The sequence below is a fragment of the Podarcis liolepis genome, assembly GCF_965112155.1.
Source record: "Podarcis liolepis genome assembly, chromosome: 2".
In the NCBI taxonomy this organism is placed as follows: Eukaryota; Metazoa; Chordata; class Lepidosauria; order Squamata; family Lacertidae; genus Podarcis; species Podarcis liolepis.
Window position 1 is genome coordinate 117,584,089 of NC_139555.1, and position 27,566 is coordinate 117,611,654.

Sequence of the window (27,566 nt, forward strand, 5' to 3'; positions counted from 1 at the left end):
TGGAGGAGCAATCCATCACTTGGGGGGGGCACCACAGAGAAGACTCAGTGCAATTTATAAAGAGTAGGCTTACTCAAGGTGTCTGGACTACCGTATTTTTCGCCCTATAGGACGCACTTTTTCCCCTCCAAAAAAGAAGGGGAAATGTGTGTGTGTCCTATGGGGCGAATGCAGGCTTTCCCGGGCTTCCTGCAGCTCTGCGCCACCCTCCGGATCCCGGCGCGAAGCCGCGGGGGGTCCAGAGGGTGGCGCAGAGCTGTCTGCGCTCCAGGGCTTCCTGCAGCTCTGCGCCACCCTCCCGGATCCCGGCGCGAAGCCACGCGGGGCTCCGGAGGGTAGCGCAGAGCTGCCTGCATTCTGAAGCCTGGTGCACGCTGAAGAGCGCCCCCGGGCTTCGCGCACCTCTCCGCAAGCCTGGGGAGACCAGCGCAGCTCCCTAGGCTTGCAGATAGCAGGCTGTTCTGGGGGCTGGGGTCAGGGGAAGCTCGGGCTTCCCCCGTGCCTGCCCCATGCCTGGGGAGGGGGAAATTTTTCTTTATTCCCCCCCCCCCCAAAAAAAATTAGGTGCGTCCTATGGGACGGTGCGTCCTATGGGGCGAAAAATACGGTACATCCCTGGGGGCTGATGGGAGTTGAAGCTTCAACACCTGGAGGGCACCAGGCCTGCTGCCACCACTGCGTTAGACGATCATTACTACTATTATGATGAGTCTCAGTAGGGCTCCCTTATAGTGCACTGTCAAGGCCGCGTCATCTGCAAACAACGCCTCTCAGATAAGGACCGGGACGCTTTCCTTTTGGTGCAGAGATGTGCCAAATTGAACAAACCCCAGTCGCTTTCTTGAATGGATGTGACTGGAAACAAACAGTGAGGTTGTGTCTCCATAACGGTGACCAGAGGAGGAATGGCTGATGGGAGGAGTGCAGGGAGAAGAAATGTTGCAGTGCTTCTGCAGCACCACAACTGGACGCCTTCCTCTGCCCCAGCTGCAACAAAACATGTCTCTCCCCTATCAGTCTCTACAGCCACAGCTGGATGCCAAGATTATTATTATTATTATTATTATTATTATTATTATTATTATTATGCATTTATTTATTTATACTGCACCTTCTTCCCTGGCAGCTTACAGACAATAAATAACAATTTTATTATTTGTACCCTATACATTATTATTTGTAGGGTATAACTCTGTTCTGATGTATATAAAAACATAATACACTGGTACCTTGGTTTACAACCATAATCCATTCCGGAGGTCCGTTTGTAAACCAAAACGGGTTGTGACCCAATGGGACCTCAAAAAAAATTGTTTATAATTTAAAAAAAGGGGGGGGTGTAATCCAAAAAAAGTTGCAAACCGGGACACGCACTTCTGGGTTTGACATGTTTGTAATCCAAAACGTATGCAAACCAAGGTACCACTGTAAAACATTGCACAATACACATTTTAAAACTTCCCCATACAGGGCTGCCTTCAGATCATAGCTGTCAACTTTCAGATTTGAAAATAGGGGATCAGCAGCCTCAAAAATAAGGGATCAGCACCCTCACCTGTCCCGGGAACAGTCTACGGGATATCTAATAATCCGGGATAGATAGCAGCAGGAAACGGCGCTGGAATAAGGGAATACCCGCAAAAAAAGGGAAGGTTGACAGCTATGCTTCAGATGTCCTCTAAAGCTGATATAGTTGTTTATCTCCTTATCTTCCTCCTCCTCCTCCTCCAACCCCCCCCCCGCCCTATTGCACATTCTTTGCAAGAAAATCACTAAAATGCCAATATTATAAAAACAAGAGCGTAAAATGTACGCATCACAAGCGTCTGAATTCGACCAGGAGCTGGCCGGAGATGTCGTTTGCCAGGATTTGACAACAGCTAGCGCCCCCCCCCCAAAAAAGGGCTAAATGGAGCCTCCAGTGCCAGTGGCAGTCTATCTCTAAATCCTTGCAACAGAAAAAGCAGGCGGCTCTTGCGCTTGCAGTCTTCTGGCTGGCCACTTTCAGAAGAGGAGGTTGGGTTTTTTAAGGAGAGGCGAGCCTTTGGGGTCCTATCCAGCAGGGTTGGGTTTTTTGGGGGGTGGGGTGGGAGGAGTTGGGGGTGGAAATGACTTTCTCACGGTTAAGGCGACAGATTCCTGTTTCCCAGAACAGCCTGGGAGGAAGGGGAGGGAGAGGAACCGAGGACATCACTTCCTATCCTGCCGGCCATAGGGGGCGTGGGGTTGGGGGGCACCGGCAAGGGTCCTTTGCCCCCCAAGTAGCAGCCCAGCAAGAGGGTTGGGGGGCACAATGCCCCGTTGATGCCGCCTGCCCGCCCCCTCCGCCTTTTGCAAGAAGCTCCTTGGTGAGTGCAAGGCGTGTTGCAATTGCAGAGGGAGGGATTTCAAACAAAGCTCCTGGGAAAAGTCCCGGGAGGCGAGAGAGCAAAAGAGCTGGGGCTGGAGGGACTTTGGCATGCATATATTCTTATTGTTTTCATGTTTCCAGCTGCTTTCAATTATGTGCAGATCGTGGTTTTGGAAGGCGATGAACAAAGCAATGATCCTAATGAAAGAGGAGCGGGAGGCGGTTGGAAGAAAAGGCGTTTGCAAAAATAAAAATAAAAAACCCGAGTTTTAGGGGAGGGATTCGCCAGCCCTGTTTTCATCCAGGCTCAGTATAGGGCTTTAATGTGCTGCGACCCCAAAGCTGGGGGAGTGCAGGAGGGTAGCCAAGGATGTAACAGAAAATAATAATAATAATAATAATAATGATGATGATGATGATGACAAAATAACACTTCATGCAGCAGAGGGAGTGGACTGCAATCCACAAAATGCCAGCTATTGCCAACCTGGTGCCTGGCAGATTATTTGAACTACAACTCCCAGCAGCCCTGCTCCGTGAGGCTGGGGGAGCTGTAGCTCCAACATGATGTCCTTCAGAAATTTTGGGGGTACAACTCCAGCCAGCGCCAGTTCGGAACATCTGGAGGACATCTGGAGCTTAGGGAAGGCTGTTCTGAAGAATAAGTGACTAGTTAATTTAATTTAAATTTCACAATGTTTATAGACCGCTCTGTTGTCATCCAACTTCAGATAGGCTTACGGAAAAATGATGAAACCATAAAATTAGGATTTTTTTTTATAAAAACAAAAACAAAAAATGCTTAAAACATTAAAAAAAATTAAAATGAACTAAAACCAGATTTGAAAACCTGGCAGCCTCCCTGAAATGTATTCCAGGGGGCTGTTTGGAAACCAATTCTGTTTGCTTAATTCAGGGGTCTGCAACCTTTAAGACAAAAAGAGCCACTTGGACCCGTTTCCGAAGAAAAAAAACCTGGAAGCCGCAAAACCATTGCGACATTTAAAACAAATATATCTCCGGAGCCGCGATCTGACAGCGGGCGGGAAGGTGACGTCGGGACGGTGCGTGACTAACGCCCGCCCCGCCCGCATGCGACGTCACAGCCAGTACAGCGCCCACCACAGTGGGGAGTGTCGGGGCGCACAATGCGCCTCCTCCCCTCGCTAGTATCCGCCCCGGAGCCGCGGCAAAGGTGTAAAAGAGCCACATGCGGCTCCGGAGCCGCGGGTTGCAGACCCCTGGCTTAATTATTCTGAAGTAATTTCCTCAGTATTCAGTGGGGCTTACTCATTGGTAAAGGGACCCCTGACCATTAGGTCCAGTCGTGACTGACTCTGGGATTGCGGCGCTCATCTTGCTTTATTGGCCGAGGGAGTCGGCGTACAACTTCCAGGTCATGTGGCCAGCATGACTAAGCCGCTTCTGGCGAACCAGAGCAGCGCACGGAAATACTGTTTACCTTCCCTCTGGAATTTTTATTATTGCATTTGTATCCCACCATTTTCTCCAAGGAGCGTACATGGTTCTCCCTCATTTAATCCCCAACAAGAACCCTGGGAGTTAGGTTACTTTGAGAGGCAGAGACTGGCCCAGGGTCACCCATTGAGCTTCATGGACGAGTCAGGATTTGAACCCAGGTCTCCCTGTTCTTAGTCCAACACTCTAAGCACTGCACCACACTGACTCTTATTTTTCTTCTTTCTTTTTGGAATGTGAGAGATTATCAGAATTTGGGAAGCCCTTCTCCTCCCCTCACCCCACTCTGAACTTTGAGGGAGATTTCTGATGTGAGCTGTGAGTCAGAACATTTGCTTTACATGAGAAGGCTCCAGGTTCAATTCTCAGGGACTCCAGTTAATATTAATTACTGTTACTGTTATTATTTATTTCAGTTCTGTGTTGCTTTACAGTTTTAAAGAAAAAAAATCTCGAAGCGGTTTACGGCACATTTAAAACATCAAATAGAACAATCCAGGATAAAACATTGCTGAAGAAAGTCAGAGGTAAAATACCTTAAGGATATCAAAATAAAACATTGGAAAGGAGGCCAGCTCCAGAATGCACTTTTAATGCAGCAAAGATAACAACAGAAAATAAACTGGAAGCATTTCAAAAGAAAACATTACTAAAGGAAGTCAAATGTAAAATGCATGTTCAAAACAACAGTAAATGCAGATTTTAAAATAAAGTAGTAAGGGACGCGGGTGGCGCTGTGGGTTAAACCACAGAGCCTAGAACTTGCCGATCAGAATGTCGGTGGTTCAAATCCCCACGACGGGGTGAGCTCCCGTTGCTGGGTCCCTGCTCCTGCCAACCTAGCAGTTCGAAAGCACATCAAAGTGCAAGTAGATAAATAGGTACCGCTCCAGTGGGAAGGTAAACGGCGTTTCCGTGTGCTGCTCTGGTTCACCAGAAGCGGCTTAGTCATGCTGGCCACATGACCCGGAAACTGTACGCCAGCTCCCTCGGCCAATAAAGCGAGATGAGCGCAGCAACCCCAGAGTCAGCCACGACTGGACCTAATGGTCAGGGGTCCCTTTACCTTTTTAATATGCCCAAGTGTCCCAAAAGAGTGATTTATGTATGCTACTACAGCGGCCCGTGTTTTGTTAGCCCCAAAAAAGGGAAAACAAGCAAGGTCCAAACTAAAGAAGAATGGCAACTCAAGTTGACAGAATATACGCAGCTTGCAGACTTAACATGTAGAAATAGAAAGCAAGAAGAACATACGTTTAGAGAAGATTGGGAAACGTTTATTGAATATATGGGGAAAGAACTGTGTATACCTGAAAACGGTGTCAGCGTTAAGATAAACTCAACATTGTAAATAAGTTTAGACGGATATAATAATGGAATACTGAATAGTTTAGTTTATATAAAATATGCAGGGATTTATGATATGTAAAATGAACCATGGAAAGAGAAGCTGGGAAGTCACTGATATTATAAGGATGTTAAAATGAATATTTTAAATTTCTAAACAGAAAAATTAATAATTCTTTTATAAAAATAAAGTAAAATGTTAACACCATAAACTTTGGTGGTTTTGCAACTACTGGTCTTTTGCACTGACATTTCTCTCTCCTCGCCTCATGTTGGTTGGTTGGCATCAGCACAGCTAGCTCAGGTCAGTTCCAGGGTTTGTACTATGCTCTTAGGCTACCGGAGCCAACATAGTTTTCAGAAAAAAATCATTGAGAGTATATATCATTGTAAAGTTAGCTGGGATGAGATTTCATTGCAGTCTGATTTTGATCTCAAAGTCCCATAGATTCCCATGGGAGACAGAAGCAAATTTTATTCTGAAATCTTTAAGATAATATTTTAGTTTTCTGTTAATGTTGCTTTGACTGTATACTCTATATTTGACTTTCTTCAGATTGTTTTATTTATGTTTTATTGAATTAATATGCTGTAAACTGCTTTACAGCGGGTGAATTTATGTGGGTGGCGCTGTGGGTTAAACCACAGAGCCTAGGACTTGCCGATCTGAAGGTCAGCGGTTCGAATCCCCGTGACGGGGTGAGCTCCCGTTGCTCGGTCCCTGCTCCTGCCAACCTAGCAGTTTGAAAGCACGTCAAAGTGCAAGTAGATAAATAGGTACCGCTACGGCGGGAAGGTAAACGGCGTTTCCTTGCACTGCTCTGGCTCACCAGAAGCGGCTTAGTCATTCTGGCCACATGACTCGGAAGCTGTACGCCAGATCCCTTGGCCAGTAAAGCGAGATGAGTGCCGCAACCCCAGAGTCGGCCACGACTGGACCTAATGGTCAGGGGTCCCTTTACCCTTTACCTTTAAACTGCTTTGAGATTTTTCTTAAAAATATAAAGCGGTATAGAAATTAAAAATAAATGAAAATGTTTCTAGTCTCTCCTAACCTTTTTAATGGTGCTTATTCCTTCCCTTAGGGAGAAGCTCACCGGGAACAAATTTGGGCCTCTTTGGCCTGCGGTGTGTGTTGTTTTGAGGTGACCAACCACCCTTCCAAAAGTCAACATTGGACGAATGGTCACCCTGGTCGCAGACGCCCGTCTTGGCCTGAGACGCAAAATGGCCACTGAGCAAGGCAGCGCCAACACCCCAAGCTTCCAGTTGCCGGCAGGTCCGAAGGTGGGGGCGAAAATGGCGGAAGAGGAGCAGGCCAGCTACCTTGCCGGCAGGGCTGCGGGTCCTTGCATTCTTCAAGCCGGGAGCATGTGGGGCCTTGAGAGGAGAAGCGGGGAAGATGCCCCGAATGGAACCAGCAGCATCTCCAACACGTGGCATCAATATATCCGGCCATTTAGCCACCACGAAGCCGAGTGGCCGCGGCAAGTTTGCCGGCAGCTCTGGGAGCTGTGCTGCCGGTGGCTGAAGCCGGAGAGACACGGCAAGGAGCAGATTTTGGACCTGGTGGCCCTGGAGGAGTTCCTGAGGGCCTTGCCCCCAGAAATGCAGAGCTGGGTCAGGGCGATTGGGCCAGAGGGTGGCTCGCGAGCAGCGGCGACCGACAATCTCCTCCCGAGGGAAAGAAGCAGTGAGGAGCAAGAAGAAGAGGTAAGAACGGTTTGCTGCAAGCAATCTGAAGGGGTTGAGAAGATCGGTGCTTGCTGACCACTGTTGCACCATTCCTTTTTTTCTCGATTTTCGGGAAATGGGTGCCGTTCCTTAAGTAGCCAAAACAACACCACCCACGAGGGGGAAGCAACAGCAGGCTTAGGGAACCCCAGTCTATCTGCAGAAGTACAAAAAGGCTTTACAGTGGTACCTCGGGTTACAGACGCTTCAGGTTACAGACTTCAGGTTACAGACTCCGTTAACCCAGAAATAGTACCTCGGGTTAAGAACTTTGCTTCAGGGTGAGAACAGAAATTGTGCTCTGGCGGCACGGCGGCAGCGGGAGGTGCCATTAGCTAAAGTGGTGCTTCAGGTTAAGAACAGTTTCAGGTCAAGAATGGACCTCCGGAATGAATTAAGTTCTTAACCCGAGGTACCGCTGTATAAGGGGGTCCGGAAAACCTTGAAAGGGGAAAATCTCCAAAAATTCCCATAGAGGAATGAGCATTCTTAGTTGACATTTGAGCCATACCTCTGAAGCGCTGTGACACTACTTTAGACGGTCATGAATTCACCCAAAGAATCATGGAAAGTGGGTTGTTTTTTAGGATGCCCAGAATTGTTAGGGGGCAGTTCTGGGCATCCTTAAAAAAAAACAAAAAAAAACTTCCCAGGGATGGTAGGATGAAAGGAATCTGTCAACTTGCCAAGGAACTGATAAGGTTCATTATTGAGTCATCTGCAGTTTGACAGACCGCTCTTCCCAGGGTGAGAGGGAAAATGGCAAAAACAGGTTATTTACTGGGACAGAGTGACTTTTGCAGCTGTTGTTAAAGTTGCAAAACAACAAAGCAAGGGAGAAATTTCTGGAACTACAATGGAATATCAGCTTCGCCCAAGGCATGATGGAGAACAGCAACAACTGGGGGGGGGGGGAATAGACATAATATTTTACAAGGACAGGAAGAAATAACACGGACAGAATAATTTCCACACACAGGAAGAACAAGTTTATAGTTTGAGCACTTCACTTGTAGTTTCATAAATACTTTAATGTGTCAAGACAAATAGAAGTTATTAATATTGCAGTTGTTGCATAATGGGATTATTATTATGACCGGAATGTAATTGAAATTAATAAGATTTTGGGACGCAGAAATCAAGAAACTCATCAACCATCAATTCTAGCATGTGGGGGGGCCACTTTATCTAAATTATATAATTCAGTATTTGAAGGATTTGTATTGGTAATTGTATTGTAAACGGGCATTATTATAATGAGGCTGTTATTGGATTGCAATTGAAAACTAATAAAAAGTATTATTTAAAAAATAAGAAAAAGAATTGTTAGGGGACCCTTATCTCCATCACAGAGCCACAATTCCCTGAGCGGTTTAACATGCAACACCTCTTCACAGGGAACTCTGGGAACTGTAGCTCCGCCTGCTTTCTAGCGGATCTTTGCACTAATAATAATAATAATGATAATGATAATAATTTTATTTTATTTATACCCGCCCACCTGGCTGGGCTTCCCCAGCCACTCTGGGCGGCTTCCAACAAAATACTAAAATACAATAATGCATCAAACATTAAAAGCTTCCCTAAACAGGGCTGCCTTCAGATGTCTTCTAAAACTCTGGTAGTTGTTGTTCTCTTTGACATCTGGTGGGAGGGCGTTCCACAGGGCGGGTGCCACTACCAAGAAGGCCCTCTGCCCGGTTCCCTGTAACTTGGCTTCTTGCAGTGAGGGAGCCGCCAAAAGGCCCTTGGTGCTGGACCTCAGTGTCCAGGCAGAACGATGGGGGTGGAGACGCTCCTTCAGGTCTACTGGACCGAGGCCGTTTAGGGCTTTAAAGGTCAGCACCAACACTTTGAATTGTGCTTGGAAATGTACTGGGAGCCAATGTAGGTCTTTCCATGAGGACTAGAACCTTAAACAAGCGCGGAAGCTGCATTCTTTGCTCAGCTCCACACCCCATGCTTTTTCCTATGCTCCCTGCAAACAGTGGCACAGCCCTTGCTTGATATGAACTGTGAGCAAATGAGAAATCGTGCTGCTGAGAAGTTGACGGTGCTTTCTCCTTTCAGGAGCAGGTGACTTTTGAAGAGGTGGCTGTGTATTTCTCCAGCGCCGAATGGAGTCTCCTGGATGCCGGCCAAAAAGCCCTGTACAGGGAAGTTATGCTGGAGAATTATGGGAACGTGGTCTCCCTGGGTAAGGACGCTGTTCAAAAAGCAGAAAAATATGAGTATTGGTTTGGTTCATCTCAATATGTTTTTGGCAGCTGAATTTCAACACCTTCCCTGCTGGGGGCAGGAGATTCATAATCCACCTGACCCCACAGATGACACTTTCATATTTAAAGCTCTATGATAGCACTTTAAAGAGTCATGGCTGCCCCCAAAGAATTCTGGGAGCTGTAGTTTATTAAGGGTGCTAAGAGTTATTAGGAGGCCCCTATTCCCTTCACAGAGGTAAAAGTCCCATAATTCCCCAGGAAGAGGGCTCTGGGAATTGTTACTTTGTGAGGAGAGCGGGGGTCTGCTGTCAGTTCTCAGCACCCTTAACCAACCACAGTCCCCAGGATGTTTTGGGTGCAGAAGCTGTGGCTGCTGAAGGGGTATAAGAATTCTTTAAATGTTTAGGGGAGAGCGGCCGGGGTCAGCTCCACGTTTGAGGGCGGACATGGCAAAGTGGGGAAGAGTCGCAGCTCTGTGGCTGAGCACAAAGTCTCAGTTTCAATCCCTGACACCCTCCAGGCAGGATTAGGAAAAGCTCCTTGCCTGATTCCCCAGATAGCTGCTGCCAGTCAGTGAAGACAATACTGAGATAGATGGACCCATGCATCAGGTAGCTTTCCTGTGGAAGAGCCTAGCCACTTCTCTGGTGTCTGAAGAGGGCCAGTAAGGTTGAGTGGAGCCCTTTTCGAGAAGTCACAAAAGTAAAAAGGTGGTGCTGATGGCTTTTCGTTTTGTTTCCTCTGAAGGACTTTGGCTTCTCAAACCCGAATTAGTCTCCTGGCTGGATGAAGAGGAAGAGGAAAGTGAGACATTTGTCCAGGGAGCTGCTGAAAGAGAGGAGAGATCAAGAGGAAGGAGTTCTTTGGGTATTTATTTATATTCACTCTTATTTGATTTACACGCTGCCCTTTAATAGGTTCCCAGAGTAGCTTACAGAAAGTCCAAACCACACGAAAACTACACACACACACACACACACTATGCTAAGCTATCAGCAGAATTAAAACAAAACACCAGGCAGCATTAAAAAAAAACCAGACAGAAGATTTTAAAAACCAACGAAAATCTTATGTCACAATTCTCTGCTTCTTCCGGCAGGGCTTGAGAAGGGGTATGAGAAGCAGATGAATGGGCCGGAAAGTTCTAGAGATGTGGAACTGTGCAGTGAGGCTTTGTTGAGAAGAGCTGAGCCAGAAGATGTGCTCGGTAGCGCATGGGCAGGAGACGCCAAGGGGCAACTGGGGAGCCGCTCGCACGAAAGCCAAGTCCAGTTCCTTAATTGCCTGGAAGGCTACGGCAAGCCTGAGGATTATTTGGCCCAGCTGGGAATCTTCCAGAGCGAGGGAGCTTTCGAAAGCATGAAGGCCTTCATGCAGAATCCTGACCTCCTTGTCCCGAACCAAGCGAGTCTTCCGGGACGGAGGACGCACCAGTGCTTGGTGTGCGGGAAAAGGCTGGCCAGCCGAGGGAAGCTTATCATCCACGAAAGGACGCACACGGGAGAGAAGCCGTTTGCCTGCTCCGACTGCGGGAAGTGCTTCAGCCAGCAGGCACACCTCAGCGGCCACCGAAGGACCCACACGGGGGAGAGGCCCTTCCAGTGCGCCGAGTGCGGAAGGAGCTTCAGCGACAGGACCTCCTTCAAGAGGCACGAGAGGATCCACACGGGAGAGAAGCCCTACGAGTGCACCGAGTGCGGGCGCCGCTTCAGCGACTGGACGGCCGCCAGGAGGCACATCGCGGCCCAAATGCGCACCAAAGCCCACAAGTGCGCCGACTGCGGGAAGGGCTTCCAGAACCTGGAGGAGCTCCTGAAGCACGAAGAGGGGCACCCGAGCGACAAGCCGTACACGTGCTCGGTCTGCGGGCAAGGCTTCAGCAAGGCGCAGTACCTTTTCCGGCACGGCATAACGCACGTGAGGGAACGGCGCGAGCAGCAGCAGCAGGACCAGAGAGGCTCCCCTGGCGAAGGGGAAGCGGCCGCGCAGGAATCGCCGGTGTGCGCGAGGGAGGGGCGCGAGGGCCGAGGGTGCAGCGAAGGCTCTCTCGCCAAGTGCGCCCTGAAACGCGCGGGAGCCGGGAAGGCCTTTGGGTGCTCGGAGTGCGGGCGCAGCTTCAGCCAGAGGACCAACCTTGTCATCCACTGGCAGACCCACACGGGGGAGAAGCCCTACGAATGCGCCGAGTGCGCAAAATGCTTCGGCACCCGGACGTCCTTGCGAAGGCATCGGAGGATCCACACCGGGGAGAAGCCCTATCAGTGCTCAGACTGCGGGAGGTGCTACAGAGACGGGACGTCCTTCCGGCGGCACAAATTGACCCACACAGGCGAGAAGCCGCTTCCAGAGAGCTTTGCAGCTCCAGCCCAGCTCATTAAACAGGAAGAAACCCACATGGGGGAGGTTCTCTGGGGCAGCTCCAGTTGCAGGGAAACTCCAGCTCAACAGCCGTTCTAAAGGAGGAGGCTTCCGAGAAGGAAGTCACATAACAGCAGGGGTAGGAACCTGTGGACCTCCAGATTTCCCCCCCCCCCCAAAAAAAAATATTTTTGCTGGGCTACAACTCCCTCCCTCCCTCACCACTGACCATGCTGGCCGGGGAGTTGGAGTCCAACACAGACCCAGAGGGTCATTGTGTCAATGAAATACAAACTCTTGTACAGTGGTAACTCAGGTTACAGACGCTTCAGGTTACAGACTCTGCTAACCCAGAAATAGAACCTCGGGTTAAGAACTTTGCTTCAGGATGAGAACAGAAATCATGCTCTGGTGGCGCGGTGGCAGCAGGAGTCCCCATTAGCTAAAGGGGTGCTTCAGGTTAAGAACAGTTTCAGGTTAAGAACGGACCTCCAGAACAAATTAAGTACTTAACCCGAGGTACCACTGTATTGGGGTAGAAGCTGTTTCTTACAGACCTGCCACATCCCCTCAGACCGCTTATCCATTTGAACTCCCTTTAGCCGAATTGTAGTTCAGCAACATTTAGTGTGCTCACAGCAGGCCATCCCCCCATCCCTGGTTTCGCCTTTCCTCGAACCCCCAGGAAGTTCTAGCAGCCCATTCCCCCCCCCCCCAAGTCATAATTGTTAAGTTTCAGAACTTTGGCCATATTTACGCCACACATTTTAAGACACCATGATACCGCTTTGAAGTGTCATGGCTTCCCAACAACAATTCTGGGAGCTGTAGTTTGTTGCTCCACCCCCAGGTGTACAAATTTAATAAATAGTAATGATAACTATGGGGATAGTAACTCTGGAAGGGGAATAGTGGGGTCTCCTATCAACTCTCAGCACCCTTAGCAAACCGCAACTCCCAGAAGTCTTTGGGGGGAAGCCATGATTTTTGAAAGTGCATTATAAATGGATTGTGCGCAGGTGGCCTTGGTGCAAGTGCCTCAGTTTGAATGTGTGCTGGATCAGTTACAAAGCAGCCTGGTATCTATAGGCAAAGATTGCAGCTTCTGAAACTAAGGAAATCTGGAAATTAAAAATAAAAAGATCTTGTTTTAAAAGGGATGCATATTACATCTTGTTTTGCCTCTAATAATAATAATAAATTTTATTTATATCCCGTCCTCCCCAGCTGAAGCCGGGCTCAGGGCGGCTAACAACAATCAAATAATCCAACATTCTAAAAACATTTCATTATAAAAATTAATTAAAATCAAATTAATGGCAACCGTTAAGCAAAATTCTGTGCAGGTTGCCAGAGGAGGGAGTCAGGCTGCGCCCTGACCAAAGGCCTGGTGGAACAACTCTGTCTTGCAGGCCCTGCAGAAAGATGTCAGGTCCCGCAGGGCCCTAGTCTCTTGTGACAGAGCGTTCCACCAGATTGGAGCCGCAGCCGAGAAAGCCCTGGCTCTGGTTGAGGCCAACCTAACCTCTCTGTGGCCTGGGACCTTCAGGGTGTTTTTATCTGCAGACCGTAGGTTCCTCTGTGGGACATACCAGGAGAGGCGGTCTCGTAGGTATGAGGGTCCTAAGCCGTATAGGGCTTTAAAGGTTAAAACCAGCACCTTAAACCTGATCCTGTACTCCACCGGGAGCCAGTGCAGCTGGTATAGCACTGGATGAATGTGATCTCGCAGCGAAGACCCCATAAGGAGTCGCGCCGCGGCATTCTGCACCCGCTGGAGTTTCTGGGTCAGTCTCAAGGGCAGCCCCACGTAGAGCGAGTTACAATAATCCAGTCTGGAGGTTTGAGTCTGGAGGTTTGAGTATGCAGCAGAATGGGGGCTGGGGCAAAACACCTTAAAAGGGCAGGACAAAAAAAGTGGGAAGGGGAGGCAAGCTCTGGTGTTGAGTGAAGGAAAATTCTTCATTGCAGCTTGCTCTGTGGGCTTTGGAGTTTAAAACTCCTTCAGGAGCTCTTAGTAGAAACAACAGGAAAACAAGCCTTGTGAAGAACAGTTGAGGAAGTTGGGTATGTTTAGTTTGGTTAAGACAAGACTGAGAGGAAATATGATAACCATCTTCAAATATCTCAAGGGCTCTCACATGGAAGATGGAGCAATATTGTTTTCTCGTGCTCCAGAGGGTAAAATCTGAAGCAATAGCTTCAAGTTACAAGAAAGGAGATTCGGACTAACATCAGGAAGAACTCCCTGACAGTAAAAGTTGTTTGACAGGGGAACAGTCTACCTTGGGAGGGGGTGGACTTCCCTGAAGTTTTTTAAGCAGAGGTTGGATGGCCATCTGTCGTGGATTTAGCTGAGATTCCTGCAGTGCAGGGGGTTGGACTTGATGACCCCTGAGGTCCCTTCCAGCTCTACAATTTTATACGCTATTCTATGGATCTCAGAAGCACCTCCCTGGCTGTTAAAGATGGCAGCAGCTGTGTTTAACACAGCGCACCTCCCACTCTCCTTTAAACAGCTGCCTGGCATCTGCGCTGCTTGTTCGTTCAGCTGCCTGCCATGCTGTTTTGTGTTGGAGATAGCTTGTCCCCCGAGAGGTAGTCATATAAACGGTAGTGTAACGACATCCTTACGTTTTCATGTGTATAGGAAGACATTTCCAGCCCCGGGAAATCATTGAATATTATTTACTACTGGTATCCATGCCTCACATTCTGGAAACAAAAGTTTTTGATTTCTGATATTCAGCCAATTAGGAATTTTATTTCACTGAGTCCCAGACCCATTTTTAAGCACGTGTGATGTAGGCAGTGTGTTTTGATGCACCACAGACACGTTTCCCTGTCTGCTACCCAGATTAAAAGGAACCAAATGCTCTCCAAATGCTCAATTGGGCAACATTACTGCAGTGGGTTGCTACTTTCGTTTTCGGTCATGGGACTGTTTAAAGAATATTAGGAACCTATTGTTTGTTAAACGTGCGTGTTTGGTGATCTGTATCATTCTCACAGATCTATGGTTTTTAGAGGGGGTTAACTATCTGATATGATAGCCATGTTCAAATATATAAAAGGATGTCACATAGAGGAGGGAGAAAGGTTGTTTTCTGCTGCTCCAGAGAAGCGGACACGGAGCAATGGATCCAAACTACAAGAAAGAAGATTCCACCTAAACATTAGGAAGAACTTCCTGACAGTAAGAGCTGTTTGACAGTGGAATTTGCTGCCAAGGAGTGTGGTGGAGTCTCCTACTTTGGAGGTCTTTAAGCAGAGGCTTGACAACCATATGTCAGGAGTGCTCTGATGGTGTTTCCTGCTTGGCAGGGGGTTGGACTCGATGGCCCTTGTGGTTTCTTCCAACTCTATGATTCTATGATTCTATCTGTCCCTTTTATTATTAAAATTATTAGCCGTTTTTTGACACAGCAATTCAAAGCGACTTAAAATATTTTAAGCAAAAACACGCATATATATAAAAATCAGCATTTTAAAAAAAAAATCTAGAATAAAATATATTTCTTTAAATTAAAAAAAAAATCCCACCCAGGCAAAAAGTTAAAACACAAAGAACTGAGGAGGTGCTTCCGCCACAAAATGGGGTGGGTGGGTTAATGGATTATTTTTGTTTTTATTTTTATAATTTTTTGTTATTATATTGTGATTTTAGATTGTGAATTACCCTGAGACCTGCAGGTAAAGGGCAGTATACAAATTTAATCAATGACTATTAATAAACAAAACACACAGGGAACCCCTTCGCCGCTTAAGTCTCCAAGATTCCAACGGAGTTGTCACCCAAACATCATCACCATCATCATCATCTTTATTATTATTATTATTATTATTATTATTATTATTATTATTATTATTATTATTATTATTATTATTATTATTATTATTAAGAAACCAGCTCCTCACGCACACAGGAGGGAAGGACGCCTCGTGATAAACCCTCTCTTTCCGCCCCGCATATGGCGCAGGTGAAGGCAGGGAGCCGGAAGTGTTGACGGGTGCCAGGCCTGTGATCGTTTCCCGCTTCTCTAGGAGCGGCAGCCTGGGCGGCCCTGATTGGCTGCCGCCGCTCCTTATTTCCCTCGCGGCCGCCGTAGCCCCTCCCACAGCGGCCATGTGCGAGGCGGCGCGCGAGGGTCCGGCAGACGCCGTGCGGCGCTTCTTGCGGGAGCATCCCGCGCTGCGCCTCCTGCCTGCGGGGGACAGAGTCCGCTGCGCCCTGACCGGCCACGAGCTGCCCTGCCGGCTGCCGGAGCTCCAGGCCTACGCGAATGGCAAGAAGTACTCTCGGCTGGTCCGGGCGGTCGGGGCGCTGGACTACGGCGAGTATGGGCCGCACATCGTGCCCAGCACCAAAAGCCCCGCGCAGCTCTTCTGCAAGCTCACCCTCCGCCACATCAACAGGATCCCGGCGCACGTCTTGCGCCACGTGCAAGGTCGACGCTATCAGAAGGCGCTGAGACGGTATGAAGAATGCGAGAAGGAGGGCACGAAGTACGTTCCCGCCTGCTTGCTCCGGAAGCCCCGTGCCACCCGGGAGGATCCACCGGGAGGGATCCACCGGCAGTCCGATCGGAAGGGATCCTGGGAGCACGCGTCCAGCAGCGAGAGCAGCGGAACGGACGACAGCATGAGCGACTTGTACCCGCCTGAGCTTTTCCCGGAGAAAAACCCAGCAGCCAAGGGAAGGAGCAGCGACGGAGAGGTGGCAGAGCCAGCGGCGGATAAAAGTGTCGTGGGGGGAGAGAGAGGGGATCCCATGGAGGTGGATTTGCAAGCAGGCACCAAAAGGGCAAAGAGACAAGCAGGCCCCCGCAAGAAGAAGTTCAAAAGTTGAAATCGGAGTTTGGGAGAGACGTCAGTGGGAAGGAGACGTTTCTTGACACCACAAAACACCGTTTGTGTGCGGCCGGGGGCTGGGGAAAGAAGACTGGTTTCCTCTGGCCTAATTCTGACACACACCCCCAAAAAAATATGCATGTCTGGTGGCTAGGAAAACAGGCATCTTCCCATGTGTCAGGGTTAAGTGCATTGGTTGAACAGTGTTCAGTGAATTAGTTAAAAAATCTTGGGTGATTTCTAGTTTATCAGACCATCTTCTGTCAGGTCACAATCTGAGGCCCATGTCATTCTTTCAGAAATCCAACCCTTTGGGCCTTTAAGTTTACAGATTGCAATTGTTGGGGGGGGGGAATAAACAATTCCTATTCCACTCTGTGTGTGCCAATGTTTTATTAGTCTTAGTATATTTTATACTTCAGCACAGCAGCATGTAAACTTCTGAGTACTTTTGGAGGGAGATTGCCAAGGATCTCCAAACTTGGGTCTCCAGCTGTTTTTATGGGCTACAATTTCCATCCTTGACTACTGGTTCTGCTAGCTAGAGATGATGGGAGTTATAGTCCAAAAACAGCTGGAGAGAGACCAAAGTTTGGGAAACCCTATTTTAGATGAACTGTGAACTTTGTTTTGTAAAGGGTCAAACTTGAACTGGAATGAATTCCTTTCTAAAGCAAACTCCAATTGGTGCATTTGTGATCTGGTTAAAGGGGAGGGGGGCAAATGGGCTCTGCAATAAAATGTTGCTGTGTGGAGAACTCCCAGTTCAGGATTTAAAAATGTAATAAAATATTAGGAAAAATGGAGGCTGGAACCAGGTCTGGGTAGTTTGTCACTGCCTGCAGCTTCAATGACAAGACAGAAAATGCAGGAAAACAAATCAAGAGTTATATAATTAGCTGGAAGGCTGGAATAAAGCTTACGAAACAGGCAGTAAGAAAACACACACAAATCTGTGCTGCTCTTTCCAAAATATTTTTTTTTAATTTGTGGATGGTGTGTTAAACCATAAGTACAGTTCTGCACAGGCTGTGAATGTAGGTACACCAAAAAGGGAATATAAGAAAAGACACAACTCAAGTCTCCTAAGGAACTCAGTTTTTTAAAATGCAAATTTCTAGTCCTTGTGGATTCAGAGGTGCTTGAAAGACAATGTGGGTGATGCTTGCTGAAATCACACAACCCAGTAAAGGTCCATCAGAGATCCCAGAGCTGGAATCTAGCTACAGGGTCCTGCATATCTCCTTCCTTCTCCCCATAATTTATCATATCTTTTTGCAAAATAGAAATAAACTGCAGACTAGGCTATGCCAAGCAAGGTGATAATTTATTCAGGTAGCAAAACTCCCCCCCCCCCAAAGTTCTAGAAGAATTTTGAGTACCTGAAAGCCAATTCCCCCCCTGCAAATATTTTATTTCTCCATGGATTATACATAACTTCAGAAATATGGAATAATTCAACATGGACCACACTTGGAAGTATCTCCCTCCTGAACCACCAACACAGTGCTCTCATGACTGGGAAAGGAACAATTCTCCAACCTGACATGAGCTTACTAAGGTCTCCACCCACACCTGTTTAAAAATGGTAAAAAATTAATCTAGAATAAAGGTGGCAGTCACATAACTAATGTGTGGGAGAATGTCCGGGGTGAATTTCTGAAAGGTGGTGCTTTGTCCTGAATCTGGGGGTTGTTTAAAACAAGTTTTGGCAACCCTAAGCAAAGGCATGGCAGCCGAATGGAGACTCCATCTCTAGGGCCAGTCTACCTCTGGGTATCAGTTGCATAGGAGGGATGTGTCCTTTATGCTCTGCTATGGCCCACCCAGAGGACTCTGGCTGGATGTTTGGAGGAATTAAGGAAGCTGGACCAGGTGGGCTCTTTGGCCTGATCCAGCTGTCCTTACATTCTCAGAACACATTTTAATAACGGGGGGACATCCAGCAAAGCAGGATGTTGGAAGATTCAGGGCAAGCACAGAGTTTAACTATGGAACTCACTGCTACAGGATGCAATGGCTTTAAATCAAATTCATGGGGTGTAAAGCTAGCTAAGGCTCTACCTCCACTGCCAGAGGTAGTTTACCTCTGGATAACAGCTGCTGAGAATCACAAGTGGCCATAGTGCTATTACATGCAGGCCCTGCTTTTGGGGTTCCATTGGGCATCTGTTTGGCCACTGAGAAAGCAGGATGCTGCTGGCTGGGCCTCCTGTCCAATCCAGCCTGTCAGGCTCATCCTTGTTGGAGGAAGAGCTCTACAACCCAGCAGGGATTGTGTGGCTGCTGTATTCATACTGCGTGACCACCCTGAACAAACCTATCAGCACCAGTAAGCCGATACCGAGACGGTTGTGGATCAAAATTTTAATATATTTCCAACCCCAAGGTATTAAAATTTTGACCCACTACAGTCTCAACATCTTACTTTCACACACCCTACCATTCTGCAATAGTCCAAAATCAACGCCTTTTTAGCTTATAACTTTATGGCTGATTTGGGGTAAATGTATAGGACCTCTGGTTAAGTCCAGTCGAATTCAACTTTGGGTGCAGCACTCAATTCCACTTTCAGGCCAAGAGAGCCGGTGTTTGTCCACAGACTGCTTTCTGAGCCATATGGCCAGCATGACTAAGCAGCTTCTGGCGCAACAGGACACCGTGATGAGTGCCAGAGCGCACGGAAACACCGTTTACCTTCCCGCCACAGTGGTACCTATTTATCTACTCGCGCTGGTGTGCTTTCAAACTGCTAGCTTGGCAGGAGCTGGGGCAGAGTAACGGGAGCTCACCCCGTCACGGGGATTCAAACTACCAACCTTAGGATTGGCAAGCTCAAGAGGCTCAGTGGTTTAGACCACAGTGCCACCCACTGATTTAGGGACAGTTTTATCAGTCCTGCTAGCCAGCTTCCCATTGAGGCATTTGGTTGGCCACTGTGAGAACAGAAGGCTGGACTAGATGGGCCCCTGGCTTGATCCAGCAGGCTATTCCTATGTTCTGTGTGTAAACAGGTGTTCATTAAACTTGCAATAGTCCCATCATGCTTCTTTTGCCCATGGGCAAACCATATTTCTTAAAACAGCGGGCCAGGAATCTCAATCCACTCTCAGGTGGAGTTCAGCGCCATCACCTGCCCAGTGCTTTCTCCTCACTCGCCTGTCTGGTTCCCAAACTGTTGGACCAATGTCAGCACCACAATTTTATTGCACACCGGGTCAAGTTTCCTGGGAGACAGAAATTTAGAGGAGCAGGAAGAAATGAAGATCTTCCTCTGGAGGGAACCGGCCAGAGGAAATATTGAGGGAAATCACATATTCAAAGGTTAATATTTCAAATAACAATAATAATATTTCGCCCTTCCCGTAAGAAATCCCCACACACCTGAGAATAGCAATGAAAGGAAAGAAGGAAGAAAGCTGTTATAGGAGGAATGAAAGAAACCGGCAGCTTGGAGTGGGCATAGGGAACGGTGAAGGGAGGAAAGGAGAAGAAATAGCAGGAGGTGAATAAAAGTACTTGTGAGAGATGCATGGAGAGAAAGGAAACATAAAATAATTTGACTTCTCCACTTAGAGCAAAATTCTGCCTAAAACAAAGCTATCATGATTCTTCCATGATACTGCTCACAGCTTGAGGAAAGCTGAACTGTGGAACTCTGTGTTACGAGGAAATTGCTAAGGCAAAGAATTTAGAAGCAGAGAGATCAGGGAGCAGTGATTTTCAGCTGTTTGTGCTGAACTTCATCTCAGATCTGCCACTATTTTGCGACTGGCTCTGCCCTTGCATCTTGTGACTGGTGGGCCTCACGTTTGTTGCTGGTGGGTTAAGTAAGTTTCAGCCCTTTTAAGTGTTTGCTGGAGGTGAACAGTTTTGAGACCAACCCTGCTCTGGTGAGAAACTAGCTCAGCCAGGCTAAAAAAATCTGCCCCCGTAATCTTCTTTCTGCACTGTTTTTGCTTTCCTGTGTGCGATGATCCGCCAGCCACCATGGAAGCTTTTCCTGCAATCTATGCCTTTGTACAGTTTCTCTCTGCTGTGGAGCCATAAACGTGGTCGAAGCTTTTACCCTGCACTCTCGATTGCTGATACGGTTTCTCTCCTAACTCAATGATTTGGATTCTCGGATGAGGAAGAAGGTAGACGACGCAAACATTTACAAGGTTTCTCGTGCTACGTGGATTTTCTTGTGCCTGAAGAGGTGCGAGGGGTCGCTGAAGTTCCGCCCACATTCGGGACACACGAACGGCCTCTCCCCCGTGTGGATTCTCCGGTGGTTCACAAGCTGCGAGAGCTGACGGAAGCACTTCCCGCACTCCAAACACGTGTACGGTTTCTCCCCTGTGTGGATTCTCTGGTGTTTCACAAGTGGGGAGCGCTCTCGGAAGCACTTCCCGCACTCGGAGCATTTGTACGGCTTCTCTCCCGTGTGGATTCTCTGGTGACTGATAAGGGCCGACCTCCTCCGGAAGCACTTCCCGCATTCTGAGCACCGACACGGCCTGTCGCTCGTGTGGGTCCTTTCGTGCACGAGTAGCTCGTTCCCTGTGCAGAAGCTCTTCCCACAGGCCAAGCATTTGTACGGCCTGTCTCGTGTGTGGGTCCTCTTGTGCCTGATCAGGTGCGAGGGATCTCCGAAGCTTTTCCCGCAGTCGGGGCAGCTAAAGGGTTTCTCCCCTGTGTGGGTTCTCTCATGGTTCATGAGCTGCGAGTGCTGGCGGAAGTCCTTCCCGCAAATGGAGCATTTGAAAGGTTTCTCTCCTGTGTGGATTCTCTGATGTTTAATGAGGACTGATCTGCTGCTAAAGCTTTGGCCACATTCCGGGCATTTATATGGCTTCTCTCCCCTATGGATTCTTTCATGGGCAAGGAGACCTGAATTGTGGTTGAAGCTTTTCCCACACTCTGAGCACTGATACGGTTTCTCTCCTGTGTGGATTCTCATGTGAGTCGTAAGATAGGCACTGGTGCTAAAGCTCTTCCCGCAAACAGAGCACTCGCAAGGTTTCTCTCCGGTATGGGTTCTTTTGTGTCTGTTGAGGTGAGACGGGTCGCTGAAGGCCCTGCCACAGTCTGAACACGCATATGGCCTTTCCCCTGTGTGGATTCTCTGGTGGCTCCCAAGCTGAGAGTGTTGCCGGAAGCATTTTCCGCACTCTGCGCACTTGTAGGGCTTCTCTCCCGTGTGGATCCTCTGGTGTTTCACAAGTTGCGATTGCTGCCGGAAGCACTTCCCGCACTCGGGGCATTTGTAGGGCTTCTCGCCCGTGTGGATGCCCTGGTGGTTCACGAGCTGGGAATGCTGCCGGAAGCCCTTCCCGCACTCGGAGCATTCGTAGGGCTTCTCTCCTGTGTGGATTCTCTGATGTTTTGCGAGCTGCGAATTGTATTGGAAGCACTTCTCGCACTCGGAGCATTTGTGTGGCTTCTCCCCTGTATGCATCCTCTGGTGGCTAATGAGGACCGACATCCTGGTGAAGCTTTGCCCACAGGCAGCACACTGGCACGGTTTCTCGCTCGTGTGGATTCTCTCATGCATGAGAAGCTCGTTCCCTGTGCAGAAACTCTTTCCACACACCAAGCACTTGTACGGCCTCTCTCTCATGTGGGTCCTCTTGTGCCTGATGAGGTGTGAGGGGTCACCAAAGCTTTTCCCGCAGCTGGGACAGCTGTACGGTTTCTCTCCGGTGTGGATTCTCTCGTGGTTAACAAGGTGAGAGTGTTGGCGGAAGCCCTTCCCACAAACGGAGCACGTGAAAGGCTTCTCTCCCGTGTGGATCCTCTGATGTTTAATGAGGACCGATCTATTGTTAAAGTTTTGGCCACAATCTGGGCATTTGAACAGAGCCCTGTTGGCTTGGATTATTCCATGTGCCAGAAGATCAGACGTCTCCCTTAAGACTTCTACACACCCAAGGGGTCCTTTTTCGTGCTGATCCTCAGGGAGACCCTGCTGGAATATTCTGTCCTCCAGTTCCTCGTACCTGCCCTGGTGATCAATCAAGTTGTCCTCCTCTTCTGCTAGGCAGTTTCCCTGCTGGCTCTCAGAGGCTTCATCTCCCAGATTGGGGCTCCAAGATAAATTCTGTTCCGCTCCTCTCAGTAGCATCGCATGTGGTTCCACTTCCGCAGGGTTTCCAGCCTGATTTGGCTCATTCCCACACATCCACGCATCACCTGCCGGAATAAGAACAGAATTGCAATGTGCGTCTTTTTTTTTTTTTTTTGGAGAGAGATGGAGGGGCAGAGAAAGGAAGGAACGAACACTGGCTACAGACTAGGAGCAGCTGCATGGAAACAGCGGCGGTGCCACATGCCTGAATTACATCCCAGTTAGACTACTGTAACCTGCTCTAGGTGGGGCTGCCTTTGAAAAGTGCTGGGAAGCCCCACCTGAAACATCAGATCTCCCTATACGAACTTGCCTGGGTGCTGAGCTCCTCAGGTGGGGCCATTCTCTCTGTCAGAAGCACAGAGCCTTTTCTGCGGCAGCCCCCATAGTGTGGAATTACCTCTCAGGAGATGTTAAACTGCTTTCCTATTTGTTATCCTAAGGCCTTCCTATTAATCCAGGCTTTTGAAAACCAAGGTGCAGGCGATGCAGACCACTAGGCCGCTGTCAGGGCAAACTGCATCTTAAGCCTGGTTTTAAATGTGTTTCAATGTACTTTTAACTATTGTTTCTTCTCAGGATAGTTTTACTCCTTTGTATTTGATACAGCCAAACCTCAGGTTGTTGAACATAATCCATTCTGGAAGCCCGTTTGGCTTCCAAATGTCCGATAACTGAGGCGCAGCTTCCGATTGGTTGCAAGAGCTTCCTGCACTCAAGCGGAAGCCGCGTCGGACGATTGGCTTCCGAAAAACATTAGAAAACCGGAGCATTTACTCCCAGGTTTTCAGCATTCGGAAGCCAAAACATTTGAAAACAGAGCCGTTCAGGAGCCGAGGTTTAACTGTACTGACCTCTAAGCTGCCGTGGTAGAAAGGTGGGATAATAAATACATCAAATAATTAAATAATCTCCGGCTTTAAAAGCCAACCAACCAGGGTACCGTATTTTTCGCCCTATAGGACATACTTTTCCCCCTCCAAAAATGAAGGGGAAATCTGGGTGCGTCCTATGGGGCGAATGCAGGCTTTCGCTGAAGCCTGGAGAGCGAGAGGGGTCGGTGCGCACCGACCCCTCTCGCTCTCCAGGCTTCAGGAAGCTCTGCGCAACCCTCGGGAGACTGGCTCCGAGGGTTGCGCAGAGCTGCCTGCAGCCCCCGGCTCAGCACAGCTCTGCGTGGCCATCGGGAGCGGGGCGCTAAGTCCTGCCCCGCTCCAGATGGCGGCGCGGAGCTGCCTGCCGTCCCGGGACTGCAGGCAGACCTGCGCCACCATCCGGAGCGGGGTGCTAAGCCCCGCCCCGCTCCAGATGGCGGCGCAGAGCTGCCTGCAGTCCTGGGATCAGCGCACTTCTCCCCATCGCCAGCCCCACAAGCTCGGGGGACAGCGGGGAGGCAGAGAGTGCCTTCCCACTGTTCCCCGACCTGGTTCTTCCAGCCCCGCACCTGGGGGGGAAATAAATTTTTTTTTCTTTATTTCCCCCCCCAAAAAACTAGGTGCGTCCTATGGGCCGGAGCGTCCTATGGGGCGCAAAATACGGTATGTGTGACTCTAAATTCATGGAGATTAGATCTATAAATGTCCAGTAATCATGGTGATTAATAGCAGAATGTCTAGCGTTCCCCATCTCTAGAGCACAGTTTCCCAAAGTGGTCAATACTGATCCTTTGGGGTCAAATTGGAGGGGGCGGGAGTCCCAGGATAGGATGAGAGGGAAATCAAGCAAAGAGGATCCTTGCCTGAGAAGGTAGCAACTCCATCATCGGCCTCTTGCTTGATATCCTGGAAGAGCAATCCCTGCCAAGTGTCTTGAAGAGCGTCCTCTGTCTCGGGGAGATTCATTTTTTCTTGCTTCTGCAGACTCAGAACCTAGCAACAGAGCAGCAGAGATCTTGTTCAGTAAAGAGGGGCAGAAAAGGAAAGAAGACCACTCTGAAAATTATAGCTCTGTGAGGAAAATATGGGGAGGGGACTCCTACGAACTCTGAGGATGCTTAACAAACTACAGTTCCCAGGATCCTTTGGGGAAAGCTTTGACTGTTGAAAGACCCTCTTGCCCTGATGGGAAGGGAGATTGGACACCATATAAGAAAAAAGCATTTGGTAATTTCCTTTCTTTTGAATCTGTTTCCCATATAGTTCTGTCTAAATCTACACACCTCTGTTGTTTTGCCTTTATAAGTAAAGGAAATCCCTTCAGGGAATTCCCATCTAAAGCAGATATTTTTCTTTTAAAGGGCCTCCGTCAAAAATTTATACAGTGGTACTTTGGGTTAAGTACCTAATTTGTTCCAGAGGTCCGTTCTTAACCTGAAACTGTTCTTAACCTGAAGCACCACTTTAGCTAATGGGGCCTCCTGCTGCCGCCGCGCCGCCGGAGCAAGATTTCTGTTCTCATCCTGAAGCAAAGTTCTTAACCTGAAGAACTATTTCTGGGTTAGTGGAGTCTGTAACCTGAAGCGTATGCAACCCGAGGTACCACTGTAATTCTCTCTCTTCTTCAAAACCTTTTTTTAAAATTATAATCCTCTCATCATCTATTTCAAGACCTTTTTCATAATATGTCTGGAGCACTCCGTCTTTGATAGAATTTCCTAGTAATCTTGACCACGTCGACAGAAAGGCCCTTTTCTCTTCCTTTCTCTGATTCAAGGCGCACTGAATCCCCTTCTGCTTCAGTCCTGCTAATGCAGCTGGAGATCCAGGCAGACACATTTCTCAGCTCAGCAGACACTGTAGTAAAAAACGGGGCTGAGCCGGAAGCACTCCAAGTACTTGTTCCCTCCAAAAATCAATGCATTGCCTGAAAATATTACCCTCTCTCTGCAGGGTATAATCATAAATCAATATTCTTCATGGGGAATGCTTCTGCCAAATGGAAACAAAGAATAAGGTCAATATTCAGCGACAATGCATGTTTCCAAATCTTAAGAAGAGATTGTTGTTGCTGTTGAATTATGAATGTCTGTGTTTTCATCTGCATTCCCGACCCCACAAAAAAAACTTCAATTTCAGTTGAGAAAATTGATGACTTTGCTGTTTCCTCTCTGCACTGTAAAGATTTTGCTGTGGTTTGAGCCAGTAACGTCAGTTGGGAAACCTCTATTGGCTGTACCGATGTGACTGAATCCCCCAAATACCCGAAACGCTCAAAAACAGTGACAGTCTGGAAGCGATCCCAAGACCTCTCAAACGGCATCGATTTGGACACAATAGCCAAAAATATAGGAAAACAGAGGCCAACTTTTCCGCTTCCTGCTGTCAAGAGACTGTTAAGCAAACAAGAAGGTGTGCGTTATTAAATATTGTATTTAGTAACAGCTTTAAGAGGGAGGGTTGGAGGAGATTGCAGATTTCCATCTGGGGCTGTGGAGACATGTCAGTTTTATTTATGTATTATATATATATATATATATATATATATATATATTAAAACAAACGAGGGTTCAGCCATTGTGTGCTCTTTTCTCCCAGCAGCCCTCGGTGTAACCTGAAACTTGCAGAGCAAACTACTACGCCCTTACCCAACTGAGCTTGCAGTCTCCTCCCCATAGAAGACTGGGATTAAATGCATTAAATGTGGGCTTTGTGGCCGCAACATCGCCAGGCCCTTTCCCCCACCCCTCTCCTCTGTCCCTTGCTCTGCTTAGCCTCCAGCCTGACGAAGGGCTCTGCTGAACCCGAAAGCGGGCGCTTTTCACACTCACCGACATCACCGCCCACCAGCTGCCCTGCTCCCTCGGGTCCTCCAGCCAAGGTTGAGCGAAGCCGGAAGAGGCTCTCGCGCCCTCTCTAGGAACGAGGCTCGCTCTCCTTAACCCTTTTAACGGGAGCCGGAGAAGGCGGTGGGGTGGGAGAAGCATTTCAGAGTCTTGTGACAGCTGAAAGGCTGCCAACGTAAGATGCCACGATGCAGCCTTCCCCAAGCTGGTGCCCTCCCACCAGCACCGTGTGGCTTTGCCTTGAGTGTTCGTTTAGTATGATGTTGCTGCTGATTTATTTATTTTAATCATAGCTGTCAACGTTTCCCTTTTTTTAAGGGAAATTCCCTTATTCCGAATAGGATTCCTCGCAAGAAAAGGGAAAAGTTGACAGCTATGATTTTAATTCTATTTTATTGAAAATATTTCGACTGAACAAAATAACGCGGAAAAAGGCGCATTAAAAAATATTAAAAAACAACCACTATAATTCCATAATACAAAGGTATATGAATGACATTATTATTCTAATACATATACATTTATTTATAATGCACTGTATTTTTTTTATAAATGTATTCCAAATGTCATTCTATTTGTCCAGGCACAATCTGTGTCTGTAAGCTATCTGTCTGTATGTTGCAAGAGTTGTCAGAATAAAGGGGGCTATAGATTTACCATTCCACTAACTCAGTCTTTTAGCCATAGCGAGGGCGCAGCAAAACCATTTACATTGACAGGTTGTCAAATCCAACGTAATTTCAAATAATGTTATCCTCTGACAGTACTAGCTTTGCCCCGCCCCCGCCAAATAATAATAATAATTATAATATTTATACAATCTGGATGATTGTATAGAATCATAGTAGTGTTTTGAATGGGACTCTCCGATGGTCCTCTAGTCCAACCCCCTGCCACACAGGTATCTCAGCTGAGGAATCCCTGACAGATTGCCACCCAGCCTCTGTTTAAAAACCTCCAATGAAGGAGGGTCCATCACATTTCAAGGGAGTCTGCATGGAAGGTGATGAATTAACGAATAATAGAATTGTAGAGTTGGACGGAATCCTAAGGGGCATCTAGTCCAACCCCTGTGATGCAGGAATCAACAACAATAAGACTGCTTTTTGCCTGCCTTCAATAATAGAAGGCCTTTTGCTGTCATGAGGACTTGCTGTTTTCTTGCTTCTGTGCTTTTGACAGGTGCGTGGCAGGCAGACAACCAAAAGGTGCAGCTCTGCCCACTTCCCATGCAATAAATTCCCCGACTCAGCTCTGGATTCCCAGAAGCAAGACAGTCAAGGGACTGTACTGTGATGAGCAGCTGCAGGATCTGTTATCTTGGGCGTGGGTTTCCAGTTGGAGCCAGACTGAAGTCGAGAGAATAATAATAATAATACTGTAATTTATTAT

The 27,566-nt window shown here is 48.0% G+C and overlaps 3 protein-coding genes across 8 annotated transcripts; 2 read left to right on the plus strand and 1 right to left on the minus strand.

Moving 5' to 3' along the window:
* Window positions 1-2,187: 2,187 nt before the first annotated feature.
* Window positions 2,188-12,646, plus strand: LOC310701253 (uncharacterized protein). Its single transcript, XM_083491852.1, has 5 exons — window positions 2,188-2,348; window positions 6,262-6,889; window positions 8,981-9,107; window positions 9,880-9,999; window positions 10,232-12,646. The coding sequence occupies exons 2-5, from the start codon at window positions 6,359-6,361 to the stop codon at window positions 11,587-11,589; spliced, it is 2,136 nt and encodes a 711-aa protein (XP_083347978.1). The 5' UTR covers window positions 2,188-2,348; window positions 6,262-6,358; the 3' UTR covers window positions 11,590-12,646.
* A 2,955-nt stretch (window positions 12,647-15,601) lies between these two features.
* On the plus strand, window positions 15,602-16,714 carry SURF2 (surfeit 2). Its single transcript, XM_083493464.1, has one exon. The coding sequence runs from the start codon at window positions 15,617-15,619 to the stop codon at window positions 16,337-16,339; it is 723 nt and encodes a 240-aa protein (XP_083349590.1). The 5' UTR covers window positions 15,602-15,616; the 3' UTR covers window positions 16,340-16,714.
* Window positions 16,715-19,530: 2,816 nt separating this feature from the next.
* Window positions 19,531-26,235, minus strand: LOC310701236 (uncharacterized protein). 6 transcript variants are annotated; one of them, XR_014522946.1, is made up of 4 exons: window positions 26,160-26,235; window positions 24,192-24,321; window positions 20,184-22,518; window positions 19,531-20,118 (listed from the first exon to the last, which is right to left on the minus strand). XR_014522946.1 is itself a non-coding variant. In XM_083491812.1 (3 exons), the coding sequence occupies exons 1-3, from the start codon at window positions 26,163-26,165 to the stop codon at window positions 20,498-20,500; spliced, it is 2,157 nt and encodes a 718-aa protein (XP_083347938.1). In that variant the 5' UTR covers window positions 26,166-26,235; the 3' UTR covers window positions 19,531-20,497. The 6 variants fall into 6 exon arrangements, 3 of the variants coding, with proteins under 3 accessions (XP_083347938.1, XP_083347936.1, XP_083347937.1); XR_014522947.1 differs by lacking the exon at window positions 26,160-26,235 and adding an exon at window positions 25,269-25,331; XR_014522948.1 differs by lacking the exon at window positions 26,160-26,235 and adding an exon at window positions 25,002-25,321.
* Between the last annotated feature and the right edge of the window lie 1,331 nt (window positions 26,236-27,566).